General features: G+C 38.8%; 2 protein-coding genes across 2 annotated transcripts in view; one reads left to right on the forward strand and one right to left on the reverse strand.

Moving 5' to 3' along the window:
- Window positions 1–1,356: 1,356 nt before the first annotated feature.
- On the forward strand, window positions 1,357–11,028 carry HRASLS (HRAS-like suppressor). The gene is made up of 3 exons (XM_004675411.2): window positions 1,357–1,495; window positions 5,608–5,876; window positions 10,817–11,028. Exons 1-3 carry the CDS (start codon window positions 1,357–1,359, stop codon window positions 10,916–10,918), a joined length of 510 nt encoding a protein of 169 aa, XP_004675468.1. The 3' UTR covers window positions 10,919–11,028.
- Window positions 11,029–13,123: 2,095 nt separating this feature from the next.
- ATP13A5 (ATPase type 13A5) overlaps window positions 13,124–22,595 on the reverse strand; it is a 93,357-nt gene continuing 83,885 nt past the window's right edge. Inside the window, exons 27-31 of the mRNA XM_004675412.2 lie at window positions 22,358–22,532; window positions 19,840–20,042; window positions 17,510–17,598; window positions 14,915–14,995; window positions 13,124–13,505 (exon numbers count right to left, since the gene is read on the reverse strand). Of these exons, the coding sequence (XP_004675469.1) occupies window positions 13,245–13,505; window positions 14,915–14,995; window positions 17,510–17,598; window positions 19,840–20,042; window positions 22,358–22,532 (809 nt within the window). The 3' untranslated portion in view covers window positions 13,124–13,244. The remainder of the gene's footprint in view (window positions 13,506–14,914; window positions 14,996–17,509; window positions 17,599–19,839; window positions 20,043–22,357; window positions 22,533–22,595) is intronic.

The raw sequence follows: 22,595 nt of genomic DNA on the forward strand, positions 1-22,595 counted from the left end.
AATGAGAGATGCTGGCAGATACTCTGTTGTCAATTAGAGTCTTCACACGGATGTGTCACTAAGTAGCCTTTTGATTATCAATGATTGTACAATATTCTTTTCTTCATGGAGTCATTCTGCTTCTGTGCCATACATGGGAAATGTCACCTTGCATACAAATAAATTGTCAGGGACTTATAGATTTTGTCTGAAAAGTAATGATTCAGAAGGAAAACAAAACTGCACCAAACACAAGGTCCACATGTATTTATCAATATGTTGAACTGTCCAACTTCCAAGTTGTCCCACTTCTATACTGACTGCCTTACACTTCCCTGGGATCAGAGAGCAAGCTGTCTGGGAGTGGGGGAGCTCTGTGGGGTGTTTGTGGTTGTCTCAGTGTCCAGCATGTATTAATAATCAGTGACTGGAGGCCAGATAAGTTTTTTTTTTTTTTTTAATGTTTATTTGTGCATACAGAACTGGGGTACAGGCCAGAGATGTGGAGGGTGAGAGAATTCACCAGAGACAGAATGGAGTGCAGAACAGGCAGATCAACGAAATACACTGCTGAGGGGAGCAGCGGGCGGGTCAGGAGAGGTCTGCCACACCATGTGGTCACCTCCGGGGCAGGCGGGGGATCGAACTCATGAGGAAGCGGCTTTAGATTCTCAGTGCTGTGCTTTAACCCGCTGCGCCACCAGGGAGGGCCCCCCAGATAAGTTTTGTCATGGGCAGCACAGTTCAGCATAAGGCAGGAATGTCCTAAATGCCATCCAATGCTTGACTAGCTGGCTGGACATTCACCTCAACCTAAAACTCATCTCTGCTTAAATGATATAACAGAGTAAAGTTTTGCAATACAGAAGTATTTTTTGCTCAGAATATTAGATCAACCCATAGCTCTATTTTTTTTCGATTTTACTATGCTACTATATGAAGGACCAAAAGCTTTCTGTCATTTCTGCTCCAGATCAGTAAGTAGAAGCACATAGATGCTTTAATATGTCCTTTTGTTAGTCATGTGTTGAACATTTACATAGTAAACAGATATTATTAAGAATTTATTTCCCTTTTGTTCCAAATAAGACATCGTATTATTATTTTTGAAATGCTGCACATAGGTAAATTATATTATTGATGAACAAGTATTGCTATAGAAAATTAAATAATAATGGACAAATTCTTTTTTACATTTGTCCACTTATGAAATCACAAGTCAATGTTGGAATCATCCAAAGTAAAGCAGAGTGGTGTCAGTCAAATCTTTAATAAGGAATGTGATCACAGTGAATTCTGCATCCCTTGATTTAGTGGAAGTTTTAAATTGACTTTCGACTTGTGTCAGTTATATCTTTTTTGTATCTGTCATTGTAGATGGCGTTTACTGATTGCTTTAGTTTGAACAACCCTGGCAACCCCCAACCAGGGGACTTGATTGAAGTATTTCGTCCTGGCTACCAGCACTGGGCTCTGTACTTGGGTGATGGTTATGTTATCAACATGGCACCTCTAGGTAAGGCTTGTTCCAGTGGCTTCTGGGAGGGTTTTAATTTTTTTGTTATAAGAAGAAATTATGAACAAAATCCTAAAATAACGTAGAAATAAAGTGTACAAAGTAGTACTACCAAGTCTACCTGATCTGGGTCTAAGGTCACTTATAGTACATTAAGAAATTTCACAGGTCAATTAAAATTAATGTTTTAAATTTATGCATTAAAAGTATCACAATTAAAGAGAAAATAATCAGCACAGAACAGCACTTGGCCACAAACATGACAGGAGTCAGTGTCTTTCTATATCCTACAAATAGGTTATTTTAAGTTTACTTAACATCTCTTTATAGATTACTCAATATATTTCAAATGCTGTGCTAAGTGCTGGACAGATATAAATATGTAGAAAAATCCAGAAATTCATCAACAATATAATCTACCTATACACAACATTTCAAAAATATTAATATGATGCCTTACTTGGAATAGAAAGTGGGAATAAATTTATAATAATGCCTGTTTGCTATGTAAATGCTCAACAACACAAAAGGACATATTAATGTGCCTACATGCTTTGCCTTGTATAGCAAAGCTGATGTTCTAGTGAGAGTGAGGAGTCATGAAAAAAAAAAACAGAATATAAATGATATGGAGAAAATAAATCAGAGATGCTGAATAGGAAGTGCTGAGAGCTTTGGGGAAGGGGGCTGCAATTATGAGATTTCAGAAAATCTCTTAAGAAATAATATTTGAAGAACAATTGAAAATGATGAGGAAACGAACTGGTGAAATTTGGGGAAAGAGTTTTTCAGACCAAGGGCTAGCTACCATCAAAATGACAACAGCAAGGACCCTCCCTGATGGCGCAAAGGGTTGAAGCGCAGCACTATCAAGCTCTCCACAGCCACTGATGCACAAGTTCCATCCCCGGCCAGGGAGCTGACCCATATGGCACAGCACACCTCTCCAGACCCGTCTGTTGCTCCCCTCAGCAGTGTATTTCAGTCAGTCTGCCTGTTTTCTTCACCCTGTTTCTGGTGAGTCCTCACACTCCTCAAATCTCTGTACCTCAGTTCTTTTATGCATAAACAAATATTTTTTTTAAAGATTTATTTATTTGTGCATACAGAACTGGGGTACAGGCCAGAGGCTCAGGAGCGGTGAGAGGCTTCACCAAAGACAGAGCAGGGAACAGAACAGGCAGATCGATGAAGTACACTGCTGAGGGAAGCAGCGGGCGGGCCAGGAGAGGTCTGCCACGCCATGTGGTCACCTCCGGGGCAGGCGGGGATCGAACTCATGTGGAAGTGGCTTTTAGATACCCAGTGCTGTGCTTTAACCCACTGTGCCACCAGGGAGGGCCCAAATAAATATTTTAAAAAAAAAATCCCAACAGGAAAATTGGTAAAAAATTATAGCCAGTATGTAGAAGAAGAAAAGCAAGAACAAATGTTCTTTAAAGGTTCAGTGTTTTAGTCATTTAAGAATTAGACAGTAAAACCACAGATATTTTGTCTATCACATTGGAAAAGCTTTAACAAATGATAGCCACTAGTACTTGTGAGAGTAAAATGCAGTGAACACAAGATATGTATGGTTGATGGAAAAATAAGTGATAAAATGATTCACAATAACAACTGCATAGTATGTTTTAGGAATCTTGAAAGTGTTCATACGCTCTGACTCTATAATTGTACCTCTATGAAATCTACTGTGGGAAATGTTTATAGAGAAGTAGACTACCATGTCTGTATAAGAATGTTCACTTCTATCTTATTTATAATGGCTTCAAAAATAGATAGTGGCTTAATGTTCTATAGGGGAATAGTTACCTGAATGATAATTTAGCCACAGTGTATTAAGTATCTGTGTTTGACAATTCTTTAGTTGCATGTAGTAGAAATCTGACTCAAATGAGCTTAAGCAAAAAGACAAATCCAGTGCATTACTAAGAAAAGCTCAGTGCTGGCCTCAGGGGTGTGTGGATTTAGGGTTTTGAACACTCTGGGAATTCTGTCTCACATCTGGATTTTTAAAATATGTATGTTTTCTTACTAAGGAACTAAGTGTCCTAAAACACTCATTCTTACAGCCTTATGCCCTAGCAGGAAAAAGAGCTAATCCTTAGTGGTGACAGTGCACGTGCCCCTGACTTACAACTCTAATTGGTCCCCCCATGGTCCCAGGCCCATTGCTGGACCACCACTGTGTCAAGGAGATGGTAGACTAGGCTTGACTTAGAGTCTTTTCAAGAAAGAAAGAAAGAGATGGTGTACTAAACAGGTAGTAACAATAGCTACTATAACAGCATTAAAAATCATACTTCTGGACCAGCTGAATTGCATAAGAGATGATATAGATATAATAATTATTTGAAAATCCAGATTAAAAGTGCAATATATTAAATACGCAGTTAATAAATAAATAATAGATATACAGATGTGAAAGCATATGCATACATATTAATAAAAACCATAATAGAAGCATATAACATGTAATAGTAGTCATTTCTGGAGTAAAAGGAAAATGGGTGATTTTTATTTACATTCATGCTATACTTTTCCATATTTTCTTAATGCTTAGAAAGGAGTACAAACTAATTTATTAGAAAAAGTGCTTGAAATAATAAATAACCCGCAGTATTTTTCTCCTCAAGATACCTTTAATGACAAATTTTTATAGGTCTAAGTCTTACTGTCTTGCCTCTTTTTCTAGAATATTGGGAAAGAAAATAGCAAATAAAATGGCATTCATGTTACAGAGCCATTAGTTTCTGCAGAGTCTAGTAACTTTTTACATTATCTCTGAAATTTTCACCTCTAGAAAATAACATGAGATTTTGGGGTTGATTCCTATTTTTGTTTCTTGTACTGCATTAGTGAAGTGATTCAAGCACCATCCTTAATCCTGTAGACTGAAATTCAATGCTTGTTTCTGTTGTTAACTACTTGCGTGATATTTTGCAAGTCAGGACCTTTCCAAGCTCCAATTTCCTCAGCTGTAAATTGATTGCATCAAATTACTCCACCTCACCCCCCAAAAAATCTTAGTAATTCTAACTAGGATATATGTGCTCTAAGAACTTGTGATAGATAAGAAGCTATAGTGCAGGAGATTAACTGAAAATGCTATTCTAATGAAAGAGAATTCATAGGATAGGAAGAAATGAAGAATACGAAAGGTTTAGCTCAAAGTGTCGAAACACCAGTTACGTAGCACCATTCCCTCTTGTGATTCACTTCAACAATGGCAAGCCCATGTGGTCTTGCACAGATGGAAGGAGGCCCGGTATACTATTAGAGCTGCACATTGAGGAATCATCTGTCAGCCTCAAGTACTGACAGTGGTGGACCAGGAAGCAAAGATTCTAGGTCAATGGTTACCTTTGAGACAGCTGAGATATGCCAGGGCATGGGGCTTTGTAATAGGTAAGTGGGCACAGCTTGGGCCACATGTAGTGGACAGAGTCTATGAAGTTACATTCAGATTCAGGAATAGTTTTTTGGCCAGAGAAGTTGGCATTACAAATCAGGAGCCTGACCTGACCCCATTTCACCCTTCAGAGTGAACCAGATACTGTGCAGGTTGCAAACTGAGCCAAATTCAAGCTCAGTTGAAAGAACATGTGTAAAAAGTGGAAGTGGGTGTAAGGAGTGCCACTTAGATGCTCAGAGGAATCTATCAATCATAATGCACTACTGCTGAAGGTCAACAATTCTAGTTTGGCAAAATGAAGATGCTTAAAAATAAAAGGCTGTTTTATAGAAAAACTGTACAGTGATCTTCTCTGTACTCTTAGCAACACACACCGAGATCTCTTGGAACACCAATGGGTAGAGAATGTATTCTTCAAGAACAAGTAGAGTTTTATCACTCATAGAGTTTCTTCTATGGGGAAATACAAATTTTCAAAAAGCTTTCTGATATATATATATATCTCCACATTATGTCATATTGAGTATGTGCTATTGATAAATTACAGAATGAGTCTTTAACACAATAAGATTAGTGGGTTTGGTTTGATTTTTAAAATAAAAGCAGAACTAGGTTAACACATACCAGCATTTCATTAAATGGGAATAGAAGTCATCCCTGGGTCACTGTTCCTTGCTAACCAGAATTCTCCTTATAGAGGATGGCGTTCCTGCAACCTTTACAAGTGCCAAGTCTGTGTTCAGCAGAAAGGCCCTGGTGAAGATGCAGCTCTTAACGGACGTTGTAGGAAAGGACACATACAGAATAAACAATAAATATGATGAAACATACCCCCCTCTCCCTGTGGAAGAAGTCATGCAACGATCAGAGTTTATTATAGGGCAGGAGGTAGCGTATGACCTGCTTGTTAACAACTGTGAGCACTTCGTGACTTTGCTTCGCTATGGAGAAGGCATCTCAGAGCAGGTGAGCTCTCTTTGGGAGATACCCAAGAGGTTTCTTATACTGGGAAAATACTAAGTCTTCCAAGTCTTCCACAAAATGAAAGGGACAAGAAAATATGAGAACACTGAAGGAAAAATGAGGACATCAAGTTGTTTAAGGTCATGACAAAACCGAGGCCAGAATTTAGAACAAGAAAGGACTTTAAGTAGAGCCAAGGCCATAACTTTCTGTCAGTCTTACTTCCTTCTGCCCTTAGAATGTTTTCCCCTGACCCCATCCAGTAGAGGTAGCCTCATATAGTAAGATGAACATAGTGTTTAAAAGAATGTTGACTATTTTGAGTGGAAGTTTATTTAACAAAAACAGATGATAATTCTGAGATTCTTCTCCATTAGTTGACAGGCCAACCAATGATAGATTTTAATAGGTTGTTTTCTATTTTCTTAAAATGCTCATTTCAAAGAAATTGCATGCTTTTAAGTTGATGCTTTGACTGAGCGTTTGGATGATTTTTAATGAATTAATTGAATTTTTTTAAAGTACTGTGCCACATTGCCTGCCATTACTTTGTAATATGGCCAATTGCTAAAGAAAAGTGTGCTTGATTCAATTGACCTTTCCTAGTCTCTGGTCTTACCAATCCAGTTCCATTACTGATGTTCCAACCTAAAGATTTCTTACGGTGATATAACAGTATGGTGAATCAGTTATATAAACATTTATTCATGGAACAGTTTTTTCCATGAAAGTGTGAAAAATAGGAGATGGAACATAATGAAAGGATCTATTTGTTTTCGTTAGGAAATAATTTCACTGGAAATTCACTTTCATGAGGAAACACTTCAACAAATGAATGTTCTAGTCTGTGTAACAATAAATTTCTTCTCAGCCAGAGCACAGCTTGGTTCACCTTTGCAGGGAAAACTGGTGGTATGGCTTAAATGGATTCCATATTCCCTGATTAATGATAAAGTTTTCCGCTGCACTCCATGAGCAATTTTTTTAAATGGGACTAAGTAGGAAGGAACTGGAATCATCTTCTTGCTTTGTTTCTTACTTGAAAGTCATCATTTTTTCACCTTTCATACCAAGAATCAAGAACTTTTGAAGTGTGCCTCCTCCCTTCTCTACCAGGCAGGATCAAAATTAATTGCCCATAGGCCTTCCCTGGTGGCGCAGGGGGTTAAAACAATGCACTGAGAAGCTAAAGCCATTTCGCATGAGTTCGATCCCCACCTGCCCCGGAGGTGACCACGAGGCGCGGCAGACCTCTCCTGACCCGCCCACTGCTCCCCTCAGCAGTGTACTTCGTGGATCTGCCTGTTCTGCTCCCCACTCTGTCTCTGGTGAAGCCTCTCACCCTTCACATTTCTGGCCTGTACCCCAGTTCTGTATGAATAAATAAAAAACAAACAAAAAACACTGCATCAAATTCAGGTAAAATACAAAGATTAAAAAAAAAAATTAATCGTTCATAATCATGAAGGACTAGTTGCTAATGTAAGACCCTTATTAGCCTGAAGGGGGCACCATAAGAATCTATATAACAAGCTTTACTAACTTCCCTTTGTTAGCATCTCATATTTACCTTCCACAGTCTGGCACCTTTGGAAGCCTAAAATTTGCTTTCCTTAGTCCTGTCATTTCTCTACAAATTTATTGTTACTTGTTTCAGTTGATTTAAAAGTCTCTTTAAATAAGGCTTCCTTGAGTGTCTCCCATGGATGCATTAAGCTGCCCATGAAAATAAATTTTTCTGTCTATTAATCTTGTATTGCAGAACCTCAGCCAAAACTCAATGGGTAAAAAAATACATTTTCCTCCCCTAAACTAGTTTATTTACTACTTGGGTTGCATATTCTGTAGGTTTCAACAAAGGTGTAGTAATAGTATCCATCAGTACTGAACCATACAGAACAGGTTCCCTAGCTTAGAAATCCTTAGTGCTCTGTGTAGGTACCTGGAAATCTCTGTCTATTGTCTCCTTAGTTTTGCATTTTTCCAGAATGCAGTATGCATTTAGAATTTCTTTATGTTCTTTTCATGGAGAAAAGAACATTTTTTTTGAATCACCAAGTAATATTCCATTGTATGGATGTAACATTCGTCTTCTAAAGGACACCGTGGTTGCATCCAAGTTTTGGTAATTATGAAGAGAATCGCTACTCCCACTTGTGTGAGGTTCTGTGCAGGGAAATACTGAGGAGTATGATTGCTGGAGTGAAGAGCATGTTTCATTTTGTGTGGTGCCATTTGACAGCCTCACCACAATGAGAGGTCCTGCTCACATCCTCATCGGCCTTTGGTGACTGCTGTCTGCAGTTTAGATATTAGTTGTTCTGATAGGTATATAGTGCTATCTCCTTGTTTAGTGTGCAGATTTCTAAACTGCATTAGAACATCTTTTTATATGCTTATTTTCCATCTGCATATCATGTTTGGTATTGTGTCTCTTGAGATGTTTTACCCATTTTTTAATTTGGTTGTTTGTTCCTCTTATTGTTGAACTTTAAGAAATTCTTGCCTATTTTGATTACAATCCATACTTTGGGTATTAGATTTGTCATTTGAAATATTTTTTAATACTCTGTGGCTTGTCTTCTTTTGAAAATAATTTCTAAAATCAACATTTCTCACTATGACTGTCTAAATAGGTTATTAAAATGTGTCCACCTTTGTGTAAATAGCAAAACCATTGAATAGATCTGGAAAGCTCTACTATTGTTACACAGGAATAGAATGTGTTACCCTTAAACAGTTCACAGATACAATGCACCCAGCCTGTGCTTTGGGCAAGGGGGGAGAGGCATCTGGAGACCCAGTACAGTCATCTGTGGTGGTGCTACACTATGCTGAATGGAGCACTCAGAGTCAGCTACTGTTTCTCCAGGCTTTTGTAGATCCTCAAATTGGAGCCTTTGCATGGACCAAGCCCTTTAAAAGATGAAGCATGGAGAGTTGAATCTGGTGACCTTAGAATCCTAAGTAAGCCATGAAACAAAATCTCCTGGCTGATCAGAAACAACCTGGGGGGTGATAATCTTGTCGGTCAGTCCCTGTGGCACATAACTCCAAGGGGTTGTCCAAATTACATGGGCCTTTGCCATCTAGAGAGTGACTTGAAGTAAATGAGCAGCTGGGGCTTGGGGAACCGCAGGCACTGAAGCCAGTGGCTTCATTGCGGTGTCAGAACTGTGTGAATTCAGGGAGCTCTGGTTTAGGATAAAGTCATTTATCCCTCCTAGGTTTATGGGATTCTTTCTGACATTTGTGTTTGTAGTGACTGAGGGATACACAGTGCATCTTACTGGGGCCACCCTAGTGACAGAATCCTGCTATTTTCTCAAGGCTGTACCCTGCCTGGGGTGTTTAACCCCTCAGTTATACCTTCGTATGTTTTTACCGCCTATTCCATTTTTTTGCTACAGACCATCTTGGGATCTCAGAACCTGCTTGGAATTTTACAAGAGGTGGACGTGATTTATAATCTTGGCCACTATCTGATTATTGATTCCACCTCTCATTGTAATTTTGTCCTATATCTTGTTTCTCTTTCCTTATTTTGCTTCCCCTGTGCTACGTGGGTAGCTCTGTGCAGCAGTAAATTCTGACTGTACTCTGGGAAATAGAGTTAAACATTCATATGTCAGTAGAGACTAATTAAAAAATATAAGCAAAATAAATAGCCAAACAAATAAAATGGGATATATAAACTAAAATCAATTTGGTTGGTTAAGTTGTCCATCACGCCATTCACTGTGCAGTGGATCAAGGTGCAGAGCAGGGTCCATTACAAGCCTTGTGCGCACAGACCACGTGATGGAGTCATGGAACCAACGTGCCTGGCACTGAGCCTCTGCCAGCCATTGCCGTTAATTTCCATACCCAAAAAGGAAATTGCCCTTAAGGCAGCAACATTGTGTGTCAGGTAAAAAGGAGTGGCAAGCTGAGCAATGAAATTTGTAGGTTAAAGGGATGGCTTGCTCAAATATGACTTGCAAGGGTCAAGGTCCCCAGCACTTGGGCTGGTCCCCAGAGTCATTTGGGGAAAATGTTTTGCTTTATTTGAAAGCCTGATTCTTAAATCAAACAGAACAACTGTTTTTTTCTGAATACTTGAGGACTCTAAAGTGTCTGAATATGACCTTTGGATTAAAAAATTGCACTCAAACCATGTGGATGGAAGGCAATATTAGTTGAGTGCCATTGAAATCATGAATATTCATTAGCTCTCTCATCATGAGAATGATTAATACCCTTAAAGCTCTAAATGTCTGAACATCTTTATGGACAATTGAGCTCGAGAGTGGTTTATTTTCTTTTGTCTACACGAGAAATTAATTTTTTGACATGATAGTTAACATTAATATTGACTTCTCCTGAAGTTTGTTTATCAGAATAGAAATTGTACCTACCTAATTCAGCTCAGATCGATCCCGGAATGATTTTGCTGACATTCCTGGTTAGAGCATACTACATGCACAAACTCACACAGTATTCAACCTGGTATACACCAAACCAAGTGTGTTTAAGGATGGGAGTTGAGTAGAGGAAGAACACATGATTCAAGATCTAACCAATTTATAAACACCCTGGACGTACCACCTAAGGCTTATCTCTTATAGCTCCCATATTTTTGCAAAATAGGAGTAAAGTAACACAACCTCCCAGGTATGCTATATATAGTGATTCATAGGGTTTGCTTGTCTAATGAGTTTTTAACTCTCAGGGACTATAAAATGTGAGGCAATATAATTCTGTGTGTTTATCCATATACCTAGATCAATTATTAAAATGATAAATTTATCCATCTTTATGCAGAATTTTCATTTTGAACTGAGTTTATCCAGTGTACACTAAAATGGTTCTTTGGTTTAGTTAGAAAACAAATTAAAGCTTGGGTTGAGCATACAGAGATGCCTTTGGAATAAGATGTGGTTCTGTTTCTTGTTTCCTTCTAGGCCAACCGAGCAATAAGTACCTTTGGGTTTGTGACAGCAGCTGCGGGCGCTCTCTCATTCCTGGGTTTGTTTTCAAAAGCGCAGAGAACAAAATACTGTTAACAGTTTACTGAAGAGATATTGGAAATGAAGGAATGTGTAAGGTGGGGGAAAGCCTGGATGAATACTTTCTCAATGGATCATTATTGTTTCAAATTCCAGAGATAGATGGCAAGGTTTCTAATAAATCGCTTACTGATGTAATCTCACCATGGAGTCAAGGACGTTTTTCTCTTTACTTACAGAGCCTTGCTGTGGCAGCTGGACTAAGAAACGCTAGTCTTTTGAATGAGCCAGCAGAGGATCTTAACAAAATCACATCACAGTTATGGTCAGTTGTAACTATGGTTGATTTCTTCCCTGAGAATGGCTATTTTGTATTTGCCAGAAGGATGAAGAACCATTTATATGTGGCTTGGAAGAAAAGTTAAGAGCCCCAAGCTGTTAATGTTGACATGTAAATTCATATTCCATTTCTGATCAGAAAAGAAACCAGGAAATGCCACAATAATTTAGGCGGTTTGGGGAACGGTGATTCACAAGCTAGGTGAGGGTACACCCCCATCTTCCTGCTCTGGGGCACCGGAAGGGTGGAGGGGAGGTGGGACTTTTTGTTCAAGTGTTCCAGATTCAGTAATTTCCCTGGAAGAGACTCATCTGTCAGAATTATGTGACTAGCAAAGTGGGTTGTTTCTACGTAGCTACATCGTTCCCGTTGCATTTTGAAGAATTTCAAGAGTTTGACCCTGTTAACCTTAGCAACAGATCATTAAATGTAGGCTGTAGGTGCCATATTCAGAAAACAATATCCTGAGTTGCTTTTTAAGACTTTGACTGTAAGTCAAGGAGTGTCATAGCTTTATTCTTGCACTTTATTGATTGAGTTGAATGAAACAAGCTACTTTTTAATACCCTTCCAATGCAATTCTTGTTGGCAGCAGGTGGAAAAAAAGTGCATGTAGGACTCTGTCTTCTGGAATTACATCATATCAAACATAACATTACCCTATAAACCACTCCGCTGGTCTTTTTGTGTCAACATCAAGAGCTTAGCATTAAAAAAAAAAAAAAAGTTGAAGCAAATGTTGGGTGGGGTATAAGGAAAGAACTAGAAATATGCTAGACAAAGTAACTAAACAGAAAACTCAAAGCAAGTCTTGCCCCTATTAAGTGGATTTAGAGTCTTAGCAAGGGTAAGACTATAGTCTAGTTGCAGGTTTAAGAATGATTTATAGTTGCCTGCTGATTTTGATTTTTCATTATTGTATTTTACCCCCTGAGCCCTTATCCGTTTCCTCTACATTCCTTCTATAATGAAACCATCCTATGTTTCTCTCTCTCTCTCTCTCTTTTTTTTTCTGGCATAAATCAGAGACATTCTTCAGGGGAGATGGGAGGAGAAGGATCACAACATGGTGGGGAGAGCACACAGGACTATGGTGATGGAACTCGGGTGAACTGGTGGTGGGAATGTCACTGGAACTACACCTCAGAGGAGAAAGCAAACGTACAAAAATGCAGAATGATGCAAAATATAACATTTTAAAAAACGAATGACAACTGGGCACATGTGGTAATCACATGAGTTTGGGCCAGCTTTTAGTGTTGGCAAAAGATGTTTACACCCATCGGTATCAAAGAACGGATAAAAGATGCTCTGCTTTTGCTGATTGCAAAGCGCATCTTAACAGTATCTCATTGCCTTTGTGATCTACTCTGGATCACCCAACTCACTGGCCTAAAGCTGTATTTTCTGGAAGGCGCCAGCTTTTGGCTAGCAGGTTAGCTGTGCCCAACCCAAGATTATATGCAGTTAACAAAAACCTCCATCATTCTCTGCTTCTGTGCTTATTATAGCTAGAGTTAAATTTTCTGAGTAAAGGCCAATTCTTGTTTCTCTATTAAAACCACACAAGAGAAGTGAAGAAGGGAATTTTGTGACCCTAGAAAAAGCCTTAAGTATTCTTCACCAATAAACATAAGGTTAAGTAAATTCATGGCAACTTATTGAGAGATGGCTTTTTCAATTCTTTTTATTTCTATAGATGAAAATAATAGTAAATTTGTAGAACTTCCAAAGACCATAAATTCTTCTATTGTTAATGTTATTAATTTAGCTACCATGAAAAGGTGTGCATTTTAACAAGGATACTATTATGCAATTGCAAGTGCATTTTTTTTCCTCAATGGTAGAGGATACAGTCAGAAAAAAAAGCCGTATTTTAGGTCCCTTGTTGCAAGACTCAATATACTGAGAAATGAGCAGTGTGTTCTGAATCCTCAGAAGGAGAGAAAAGCTAAAAGTATGTGGTCCTCACCTCCCCATGGTGTATCAATTTCTGGCGGGGGAGGGGGAAGCAGATGTGCTAAACATAAGCAACAATTCTGTTTAGAGTCTGGTCCAGAAGTGCTGTTCTATGGTATGGCCTTCCCATTGGAGCTTTTCCTTAGGGATCTGTTCAGAGCTTTCATAGCCTAAGTTGATGTAAATTCCACCATCGCCATCCCCTGAATAATCTGTCCTATTTGTGGGAGGCCAGGTTGAATCTTCTGCCAACTTTTTTTGCCAGGTCCTATAATGACTTTTCGAATAGAATCCAAGTTTCTTCTTGATCAATAACCAGAGCTTTCGATTTTGAAGGATGGCATCCTGGAAATTCAGGTGGAAAAAACAATCAAAGCATGCCCTCCAGGGGGTGGCTCATGCTCGCACCCTGCCCCCCAACTCTAGTCTCCCTCTGAGATGTGCTCCGTGGCAGCTTCTCCCTGCAATTTCCATGAGGCCTGGCAGTCCCAGTGTCCTTCCCTTGGGAAAGAACAGAGCTTGTGTTCACAGAAATCTGCTGAAAGTTCACAGCCTTTCATTTGCACAGCTCTCTCAGTTAAATCCAGCCTGGCTACTTCACTTAGAATTCCGTTACTGCCAGACTGAAATGAAACTAAATAATGTACTCTAAGTCAAGTAGACAAAAATAGTCACTGTTCCTTGCCACATGCCACATAGAAGGAGCCAAGTAGCAGTGTGTTGAATACTGGACAAACTCTAGAAATCAAATAAATCAAATGGGTTTTGTTTTTCATTGGGGGGGGCGGGGGGAGGTTCTGTTTTTTCTATGTTCACATGTGCACATAATTTTTACACATTTATGGTAATAGGATTGACTGGTCAAATTTTGCCTTGCACATTTAGCTATATTAGGTTTTCTATTGTATGCAATTTTCAGCTACAGTCCTCAGTGACTTGTAATGATTATACAATATTTCTTCAAGTATGCACTATTTGAAATATGCAATATATCTTCAAAAAAGCATTCCATCTTTGTACACTAGAGTCTGGTGTTTTGTCAGGCACATAATATTATACTGAACACATTTATACATGTGGATTTTACTATCATTTTGGGTTGTATTTTAAATATAGTCTCAAAAAAATGGAATTCCGTAGTTGAACAGTATGAGAAATTTTATGGCCATTGATTACAATGAGATGTGTGTGTTTTGGTTAATCCCTTTTCCAAGAACTTATAATTCAGGGATCATTTTTTTAACTTTCTTAAAAAATAGTACCTGAACCTTTTACTGAGTGAGTAAGTCATTGAGTGACACTGAGCAGAAGAGAAATGCTGCTGGTAAGACCTTCGAGGGCAAGAATTGACTAGAATGAGAAATGGCTTCCTTTCTCTCTTCATTAAGGAAGGTCCCCTGAAAACAGATTTTTACTCTGAAAGGTCGCATTGAATTTTAGAGCTGGAAGGTTACCAGCTCTAGTCTAGTCGCTACTCGATTATTGAGAATATGAGGACAGTACAATACAATGCCTCATATGAGGCAAAATTAAAGTTCACTTAATAATTTACTTGTAAGCGCCAACTACTGACAGCATTCCGATGCAGTCTTCAAAGAATTTAAAATTATTCTCCAAGGAATTTCCCCCGAAGAGAAGATGTCATAATTACCATTTTTGAAGAGGAAATGTTCTATATATTGAACATCTTTTGATAATGAGCCCCTTTATTTATCTCCCCAGAAAAGTAAAGAGCCATAGAGAAGTCACATTACCTCCACAAAGAAGGCCACACAGAATTGGGTGAGGGCTGCTATCAAAATGGAAACTCTCCAAGACATTATGGTTGGGATGAACTGTTAAAAGAAAAATGGCACCATTATAATTTACATAGCCTCCACTTGACAAAGGGTGTATTTATTACTTCATTTGCATATTTGTGACAGCTCTCTGGCCTTGCAGTGTGGCGTTCTTTTCTCCATTTAACAGATGAAGAGGCCAGTAGCTGGCCCTAGGCCTCAGAGCCAGTAACTGAATGACAGAGACAGAAATTAGACAGAATGGATGGCCCTGTGCTCCCTCATCCCTAGTCTGAGAAGGTTATTTCAAAGCAGTCCTTTGTCACCCACCCCCTACTCCACCCAAGCAAAGACAGCCTTTCTCATGGCTGTGATAGACAGCGCCCTGAGTCGGGGAGGTGGAGTCTGGAGTCTGAGATCCGGCACTAGGCAGGTCAGGATGGAGAACCTGACATATCTCTGTGCTGTCACAGCCCTTAACTGAAAGGTGCCTTCTCCATCCCATCTGTCACACTGATTTCAATTATTTGCTGACATAATGGTCTTTCCTCCTAAGGATGGTCACCCCATTTTATTCATCTTTGAAACCTCAGTGCCAAGCACACTCTGCAGCTTCCATAATGGTTCATGAATGCTGAGTGGACTAGGTTTCACTAACTGCATTTTTCTCCATAATTTCTCTGCTCACACATGTAGACTTCCTGGCATCATCTAATTAATCTGTTTAAATTGTCTTGCTGAAGAACCTGCTGAGTTATCTTCAAGGACTTCCTGTTGTTCTCGGCATCAAGTCCAGACTTCACGGTTGTCTTCATCCATCCAAGCCTTCCTCACACTCCACAGTATGCTGCCTCACTCTTAGCCAAACTCCCAGTGTTTTGCGAAACAACCCCTGCTTTTGAATTTTATTTCCATCATTCCCCATTTCTTTGCATTTCCTAGACAAAAGAACCTGTGTCGTCCTTTCGGTTGTGTTTAGATTGTTCTCCTGGCTGGGAAAATCTCTACGTTTTAGTTAGCAAAATTTAGGTAATCCTTCTGGATCCTGATTTACTCCATGACAGCCACAAGTCACAGTGCAAGTTCCTCCTTTTTTGTCCTTCCAGCTCATCCTATACTCTTTTCCAGCATGGCAAGATTCTGGTGGCCACACCATCATTTCACTTCAGTGTGGTATGACTTCACTACAGAGCTTTAGCTTGAAGGTCAAAAGTCAATTCTTCCCTTTTATTTCTCCCACAATGTTAGGTTCAAGAATGGGTTCAATAATCTCTTTTTTTAATTATATGTATTTTTTCATCTTGGTTGTAATCCCCATGGACTTCCCACCACCAATTCACTCTTCCCATCCCAGCTTTGATCCTATTACCCTCTACACCCCTGTAGAATGTCTCTGGTTTATAGTTGTTTTTTAATTTTTATTACAATCCCTTCCACTCTTGCTATGAATGAAACCATATGGTATTTTCCTTTTTATTTCTGGCTTATATCACTAAGCTTAATTTCTTCCACCTCCATACATGTTGCCACAAATGACCATGAGTTTATTTTTTGATTGCTGAGTAATATTCCATTGTGTATATTTACCACATCCTCTTGATCCAGTCATCTATTTTGGAGCATTTGCATTGATTCCACATCTTCCCTATTGTAAATAGAGCAGCAATAAACATAAGGGTACAGGTGTCCTTTTGAATCAATGCTTTTGTGTCTTTTGGGTAGATACCTAGGAGTGGAATTGCTAGATCATATGGAAGCTCCATTTTTAGCAGCTTGAGACACCTCCAAACAGCTTTCCATAGCGGTTGTACCAGTTTGCATTCCCACAAGCAATGCAGGAGAGTTCCTTTTTCTCCACATCCTCATCAACATTTGTTGTTGCTAATTTTTTTAATATGTGACATTCTCACTGGTATGAGGTGGTACCTCATGTTTTGATTTGCATTTCCCTTATTACAAATGATGCTGAACATTTTTTTCATATGCCTGTTAGCCATCTGCATTTCCTCTTTGGAGAAGTGTCTTCTAGCTCTGAATTTACTTTTACTCCAGGGCACCTTGAATTAAGGAATGTTCACTGAAACACAACTCTTACAGCAATCTCAGACAGAAGATGACTAACTTTTTTAATGACTTTTTCTTACTCTTCACAGCTTCATCATAAATGACTACTACTAAATGTTTAAAAAATCAAATTGAAAATTATTTTATACAATAATTATTGTATACAATTGTCATATACAATAATTATTGTAGTAATGTGGAATTAATTAAAAATAAAGCTTTTTTGCATTAGTGTAGTATACCAGGGAAGTGTAAAGTCCCTAACATAGTATTTCAGGTCTGAGCCAGGTAAATGTACCCAGTTGATAATACTAGTTATGTCAAAACAATAAGAGGTCTGCATATGGAACATCCAGAAATGCTATTTGCCTTTTGAGCAAATGGGGATGGCCTCACATATTCAGTGGTCAGAGAAAAGGTCGTAACAGCTGATTTTCAAATTATAATACAGATACAGCCCCATCACATAAATGTGTCATGCCAGACACACAATTGAATAGCACTTACCTCCATTCCACGGTAAATGTCTTGAAAATCAGAAAACAGAATGAAAATGGTGAGGCCCAAGGCAGATATCAGCAGAAATGAGAATATATCTGAAGAAACACCAAACACTATTTTTAGACATGGAAGGAATGTTTCATATTATTTGGCACACACTGCAGAATCGATACTCTGTGTTGGGCAAATACTGAATACATCTTCAGATGTTTTGATATATCTTCATATGTTTTAAAATATGTTCTAATGCTTATACAACAAAGGTGATAGCACAAAATCTTTCCTTGAAAGGCTGGGTGTAGAAAACTGCTAACCAATTGTATCCTAGTAACCTCCATAAAGGAGTCACCTCAACTGAGGGGTCTCAGGGGACTGGACATCCTGCAGTGACCAGCTATGGAAATGGTCACCAGGGAGCCCTGCTGCTTTGTTTCTGTTTGTCTAGTAAGCTGTTCATTTATGGATCAAGAGTCAGTCTCTTGAAAGCCTCATTCTTCTTCATTGCCTGAAGAATAAAGTGCAAGTGTCTTGCGTGGACTTTCCAGACTTTCCACAAACTGGTCTAGCCTTTCTATACTGCTCTCTGATTGTTCTTCCTGAAGTGTGCAGGAATACTAAACCACAGTCCTTTCCAGCTTCTATACTTTTGTTCACAAGATGGCATGTGTAGCTGATACTCTTCCTGCTATGGCACATCCTGCTTTAGCTAACAATCCAGGTCATACCACTTTTTAAAGATCCTCTAAGGCTCTCTCTGGTGCAGTGAGTTAACACATAGTACTATGAAGCTATCTGCAGCCACTGCAGCACGAGTTCGATTCCCGGCCAGGGAGGTGACCCACATGGTGCAGCAGAGCTCTTCTGACATGCCCACTGCTCCCCTCAGCAGTGTATTTCAGTTAATCTGCTGTTCTGCTCCCCCCTTTGTCTCTGGTGAATCCTCTCATCACCACCCTTGCACCTCTGACCTATACCCCATTTCTTGTATGTATAAATAAAAAAAAAACTTAAAAAAAAATAAAAAACAAAAACCTCTAATCACTTTCCAAAGCCTCATTTCCTATGGAGGATATCACCCTCTGCATTGTAGCTTCATCTCAGTACCCACTAGACTGCAACCAACCTGAAGGAGATTTTTACCTGCTTCTCTGGGACTCAGAAGCAAACATGCCTTTTCAATTCCTCAACAAGCATACACGTTTTCTGGGTCCTTTCTCTCCATTCTGTCCAAAGGTTTTTATCTGGAGGAACCAAATCTCCCAGGACTCACTGTGCCAGCATCACTGCTGTTACCCCACCCACCCCACATAATCCTGTGTCCATGAAGTGCATTGTAGAGGGTTTTAGAGATGCTTTTTGATAGGAGTAACTAATAGGTCCAAACAATAGCACTTCACCAGGGTTGCCACAATTAAAATGATTCTTACACTCCTGCATTTTATAAAACAGTATTCTCTTATGTGTCTCTACTTTTCTTATTCTGGGGTTGAGGCTCTTTTGGCCCCTAACTCAGTGTAGATATATACCAATAAGAAATCCAGACAACTGCCCCTATACAGCAATCCCTACACCCACCTGTTCATCCATGTTCATTATATAAATATAACACAGAATATAATACAAGATATATAAACAACTCATAAGTATATACATATAGGCATGATAAAGGTGACATTACAGCAACTGAGGAATAAAGAAAAGGAAAATTAAATAATACAATCTTCTGGGCAATTAGTGACTATCTGGATAAACTAAATTTTAAAAACTTTTTAAAAGAAATTAAAAAAACAAAAAGTGATAATTGCTCAGATTCGTAATGAGAAAACAACTTTCTATTAATAAAGGCAGTGGGGGAAATCACACAGAAGCAGCTCATATTTAAAAAATATTAAAAATAGCATCAACCCATTATATAAAAAGGGATTAAAATGCAAATAGGCAATTTTAAGAAAAGAAATTGTGAATAACATGAAAATACATACATCTTCACTGATGATCAAGGAAATGCACAGAATAATTAAAGGATCTAACACAATATTCTTAAGCTATTAAGAGGTCAACTTGTTTTAGCATTGATTATAAAGGGCTTTTCACAAAATACCTTGGCCTATGTGTGTTTAAAACCATTCTTAAAGGCACTTTGGGAGACCGCTCTTCTACATCTGTGTTTATCTGCAGAGTGGCACTGTTTCTACTCAGGGGCTCTCCTACTTATGAAGGTTAACATTCAATATTCAGTTTTAGAGAAATGCAACTGTTTCATTTTCCAGTGGCTGAAACTGGGGAGGCCAGGAGAATGGAAAAATATTCGCAAAGAAAAACTTGAAATACTTAACAATTTGTGTAGATGGGTTTTCGAAATGGTTTTCCCTTGGAAAAGATGAATGCTGCTGTGATACAGTTGAAGGTGGTGATGGGCCACAGTGTGGTACTCTCAAAACTTAAAATGGAAGCAGGAATCGTAGTTGCATTTCCAGTCTGATTACTTTCCAAACTGAAGTTCATGGAGAAATTACTTCGGTTGAGCAGGTAGCATTCACTACAAGAGAATCAACAGTGTTTATGATACTTCTTTTTCTATTTGTTCCAGTTGGCAGGAAAAAATGAGTTAACCACAAACATGCCAGGACATTGTGATTTTTCTCTTACTATTTGGTCTTTACTCACAGTTCCTGGCTTATAGTCCCCCAGACCTTGGCATTTCCTAAATGTCTAGAATAGTGAATGTTTTTGACATGTAGATGAGGTCACTTTTGGAATTACCTGGGGGTGGGGGTTTAGATAATGGTAAAGATGGGGGCATAGGTTGGTGGTGGAGAAATCAGCCAAGTGATTGGAGGGTTGAAATTCAGTCCACAGCCAGACCCCTCAGGAAACAGAACCGAATTGGAAAGTGTGTTCACATGCCAATGGCTGATGAATGAATCAATCATGCCTAATTCAAGAAACCTCCATGAAAAATTCTAAAGGGAAGTGATTTGGCCATCTTCTGGATTCCTGAACATATGGAGGTTGTGAGGACTGGTGCAGCACACCTGGCAAGAATAGTAGCCCCACACCCTTTCCCTTATCTTGCCCTATGCAAACCTTCTAATTAGGTTTTCCTAAATAATAGCCCACCTAGTAAATTGGTGGCCTTGTGAGGAAATGGTTTTCCTGCGTTCTCTGAGTGTCTCTAGGAAGTGAATTGAATCTAAGTAGGGACCATGGGAATCTCTGATTTGTCGTCAATCTGTCAGAAGCACAGGTAACTGTGCTTGTACCTGTACCTGTGTGTGAGGATGAGGGCAGTTTTGTGACACAAAATGAGTGCCCCCTCATCCTCCTGATGCTGCATTTAGTTCATTGTCTTGCACTTACTCATCATTTACATATTTTTATTTCCTACCCCTGGGATGCAAGTTCCTTGAATGTTTCTTTTGGTTTTATTGTTATTTTTCACCCAAGTGCTTTATTATAAATCTTCAGCACTTAGCAGAGAAGGACCACCTAGTTTTTGCTCAGAAAAGTATTTGTTTCCAATATAAGCTTCTCTAGTCTTGATGGATCTATTTACAATGATCACCTTTTAAAATAATCAACCTCCAGGCACACGGGTGACTTTGTGATGGGAAACCCGCGGGGACTACAATTGAGATGGGGAAAAAAAAAAAGTAAAAATGTAAAATAAACTGTTATATAAAAAAAAGTTGCCAATAAAAGGGGCTTGGGTGGGAACAGTGGTGAGCATCTCAGGAAATGCTAAGAAAAAATCCTAATATGCAACAGTTTTCCCCTTCAGACTAGGCTCTGGCGACTCCCTGCAATCCCTTATCTCTAGAGCAGTACCACAGGTTGGCAAAGGTTTCGAGGTGATGGTGCTATCGTGTACACCCAGTAAAAGCCTTGAAAACATAGAGATCCCTTCACTGGAACAGTTCTAATCTCGCAATTTATCAAAAATAAATAAATAAATAAATAAATAAATAAATAAATAAACTCCATAACTTGTTTTCATCAGCTGTTCATTCAGTTAGAAACTTTTAAACTATTGTGATGATAGCTTGCAGTTAAGATTTATTTTCAAGCATAACTCAAATGCAGTGCACCTGGCAGATGTTCAGGTAATGTCTGCTGTATAAATTTATGAAATAAACAATTAGACGTGACAAAGTACCTTCACACAAAATACTAGATAGCCTCAATTATAGAGTTTAACACCAAATGTATCTAATCTAATGTACTTACAAATAAGAAAAGTAAGGTTAGCATGGCAGAGTGGGAAAGGATAGAGTGGAGAGGATCTGGAATTCTCTGTCATCCTTCTTTTGATTATTCCATGGTATTTCTTATATTCCATTACAACTTCGTAATGTACTTCTCTGAGGAGATACATTCCAATTTGGAAAAAAAATCTGATGTTGAATGAAAAATTTATCCTACATTCCAAATAATATTTGAATTTCTGGACTTTGGATCTAAATGACAATCTTTAGCATCATTTGGTAGATTCAATCTGTCTACCACTGACTTCTGGAGTTCTGATGACCTCAGGTTCACAATGGAATAAGGGGAACTTTTTACCTGCTACACTTAAAAAAAAATGCTATACTCAGACTACCAATGAGTGAATATGTGCATTTTAGTTAACCAGCTATTACATTCATTCATCAATAACCACTGTGAATATATTCTACCACCCACTCTACACTCCCACCTAGTATTCTACCCCGATCCTATTATTAGTGTTTTGTGTGGGGAGACGCAGCTTTCGTTAATTAAAAATTTCAGGCATATATTCCAACCAAGTTGTACAATGTCATTTAACAGCCATTGTATTACCTTCAGAAGAGAAAACAATGAACTGATCTTTACCTGTATCTGTAGACTTCACAATACCAGGGCTGCTGCTTCACAGACAGAAATGCACAGATCTGCACGATGAACGTGAAACAAGTATTCAGAAAGATTGACAGCAGCAAAGGGGGTGAGAGAAGCTGTCCTGCGGGGCGGTATGGAGCCAGCTTTGGATAGGCATGGGTTGAACTCACTGAAAGACAAATGCAGTTCTTTCCTGTTAAGATTTCACCTTTGAGAATAAAAAAGAGAGATG

Source organism: Condylura cristata, unplaced genomic scaffold, assembly GCF_000260355.1.
Source record: "Condylura cristata isolate star-nosed mole 26May11 unplaced genomic scaffold, ConCri1.0 scaffold00003, whole genome shotgun sequence".
Taxonomy (NCBI): Eukaryota; Metazoa; Chordata; class Mammalia; order Eulipotyphla; family Talpidae; genus Condylura; species Condylura cristata.

Coding starts and splice junctions, on each gene's coding strand:
- HRASLS (XM_004675411.2), top strand. CDS start 1,357: ATGGCGTTTACTGATTGCTTTAGTTTGAACAACCCTGGCAACCCCCAA. Junction 1,496..5,607: donor TATCAACATGGCACCTCTAG/GTAAGGCTTGTT, acceptor TTCTCCTTATAG/AGGATGGCGTTCCTGCAACC. Junction 5,877..10,816: donor GAGAAGGCATCTCAGAGCAG/GTGAGCTCTCTT, acceptor GTTTCCTTCTAG/GCCAACCGAGCAATAAGTAC.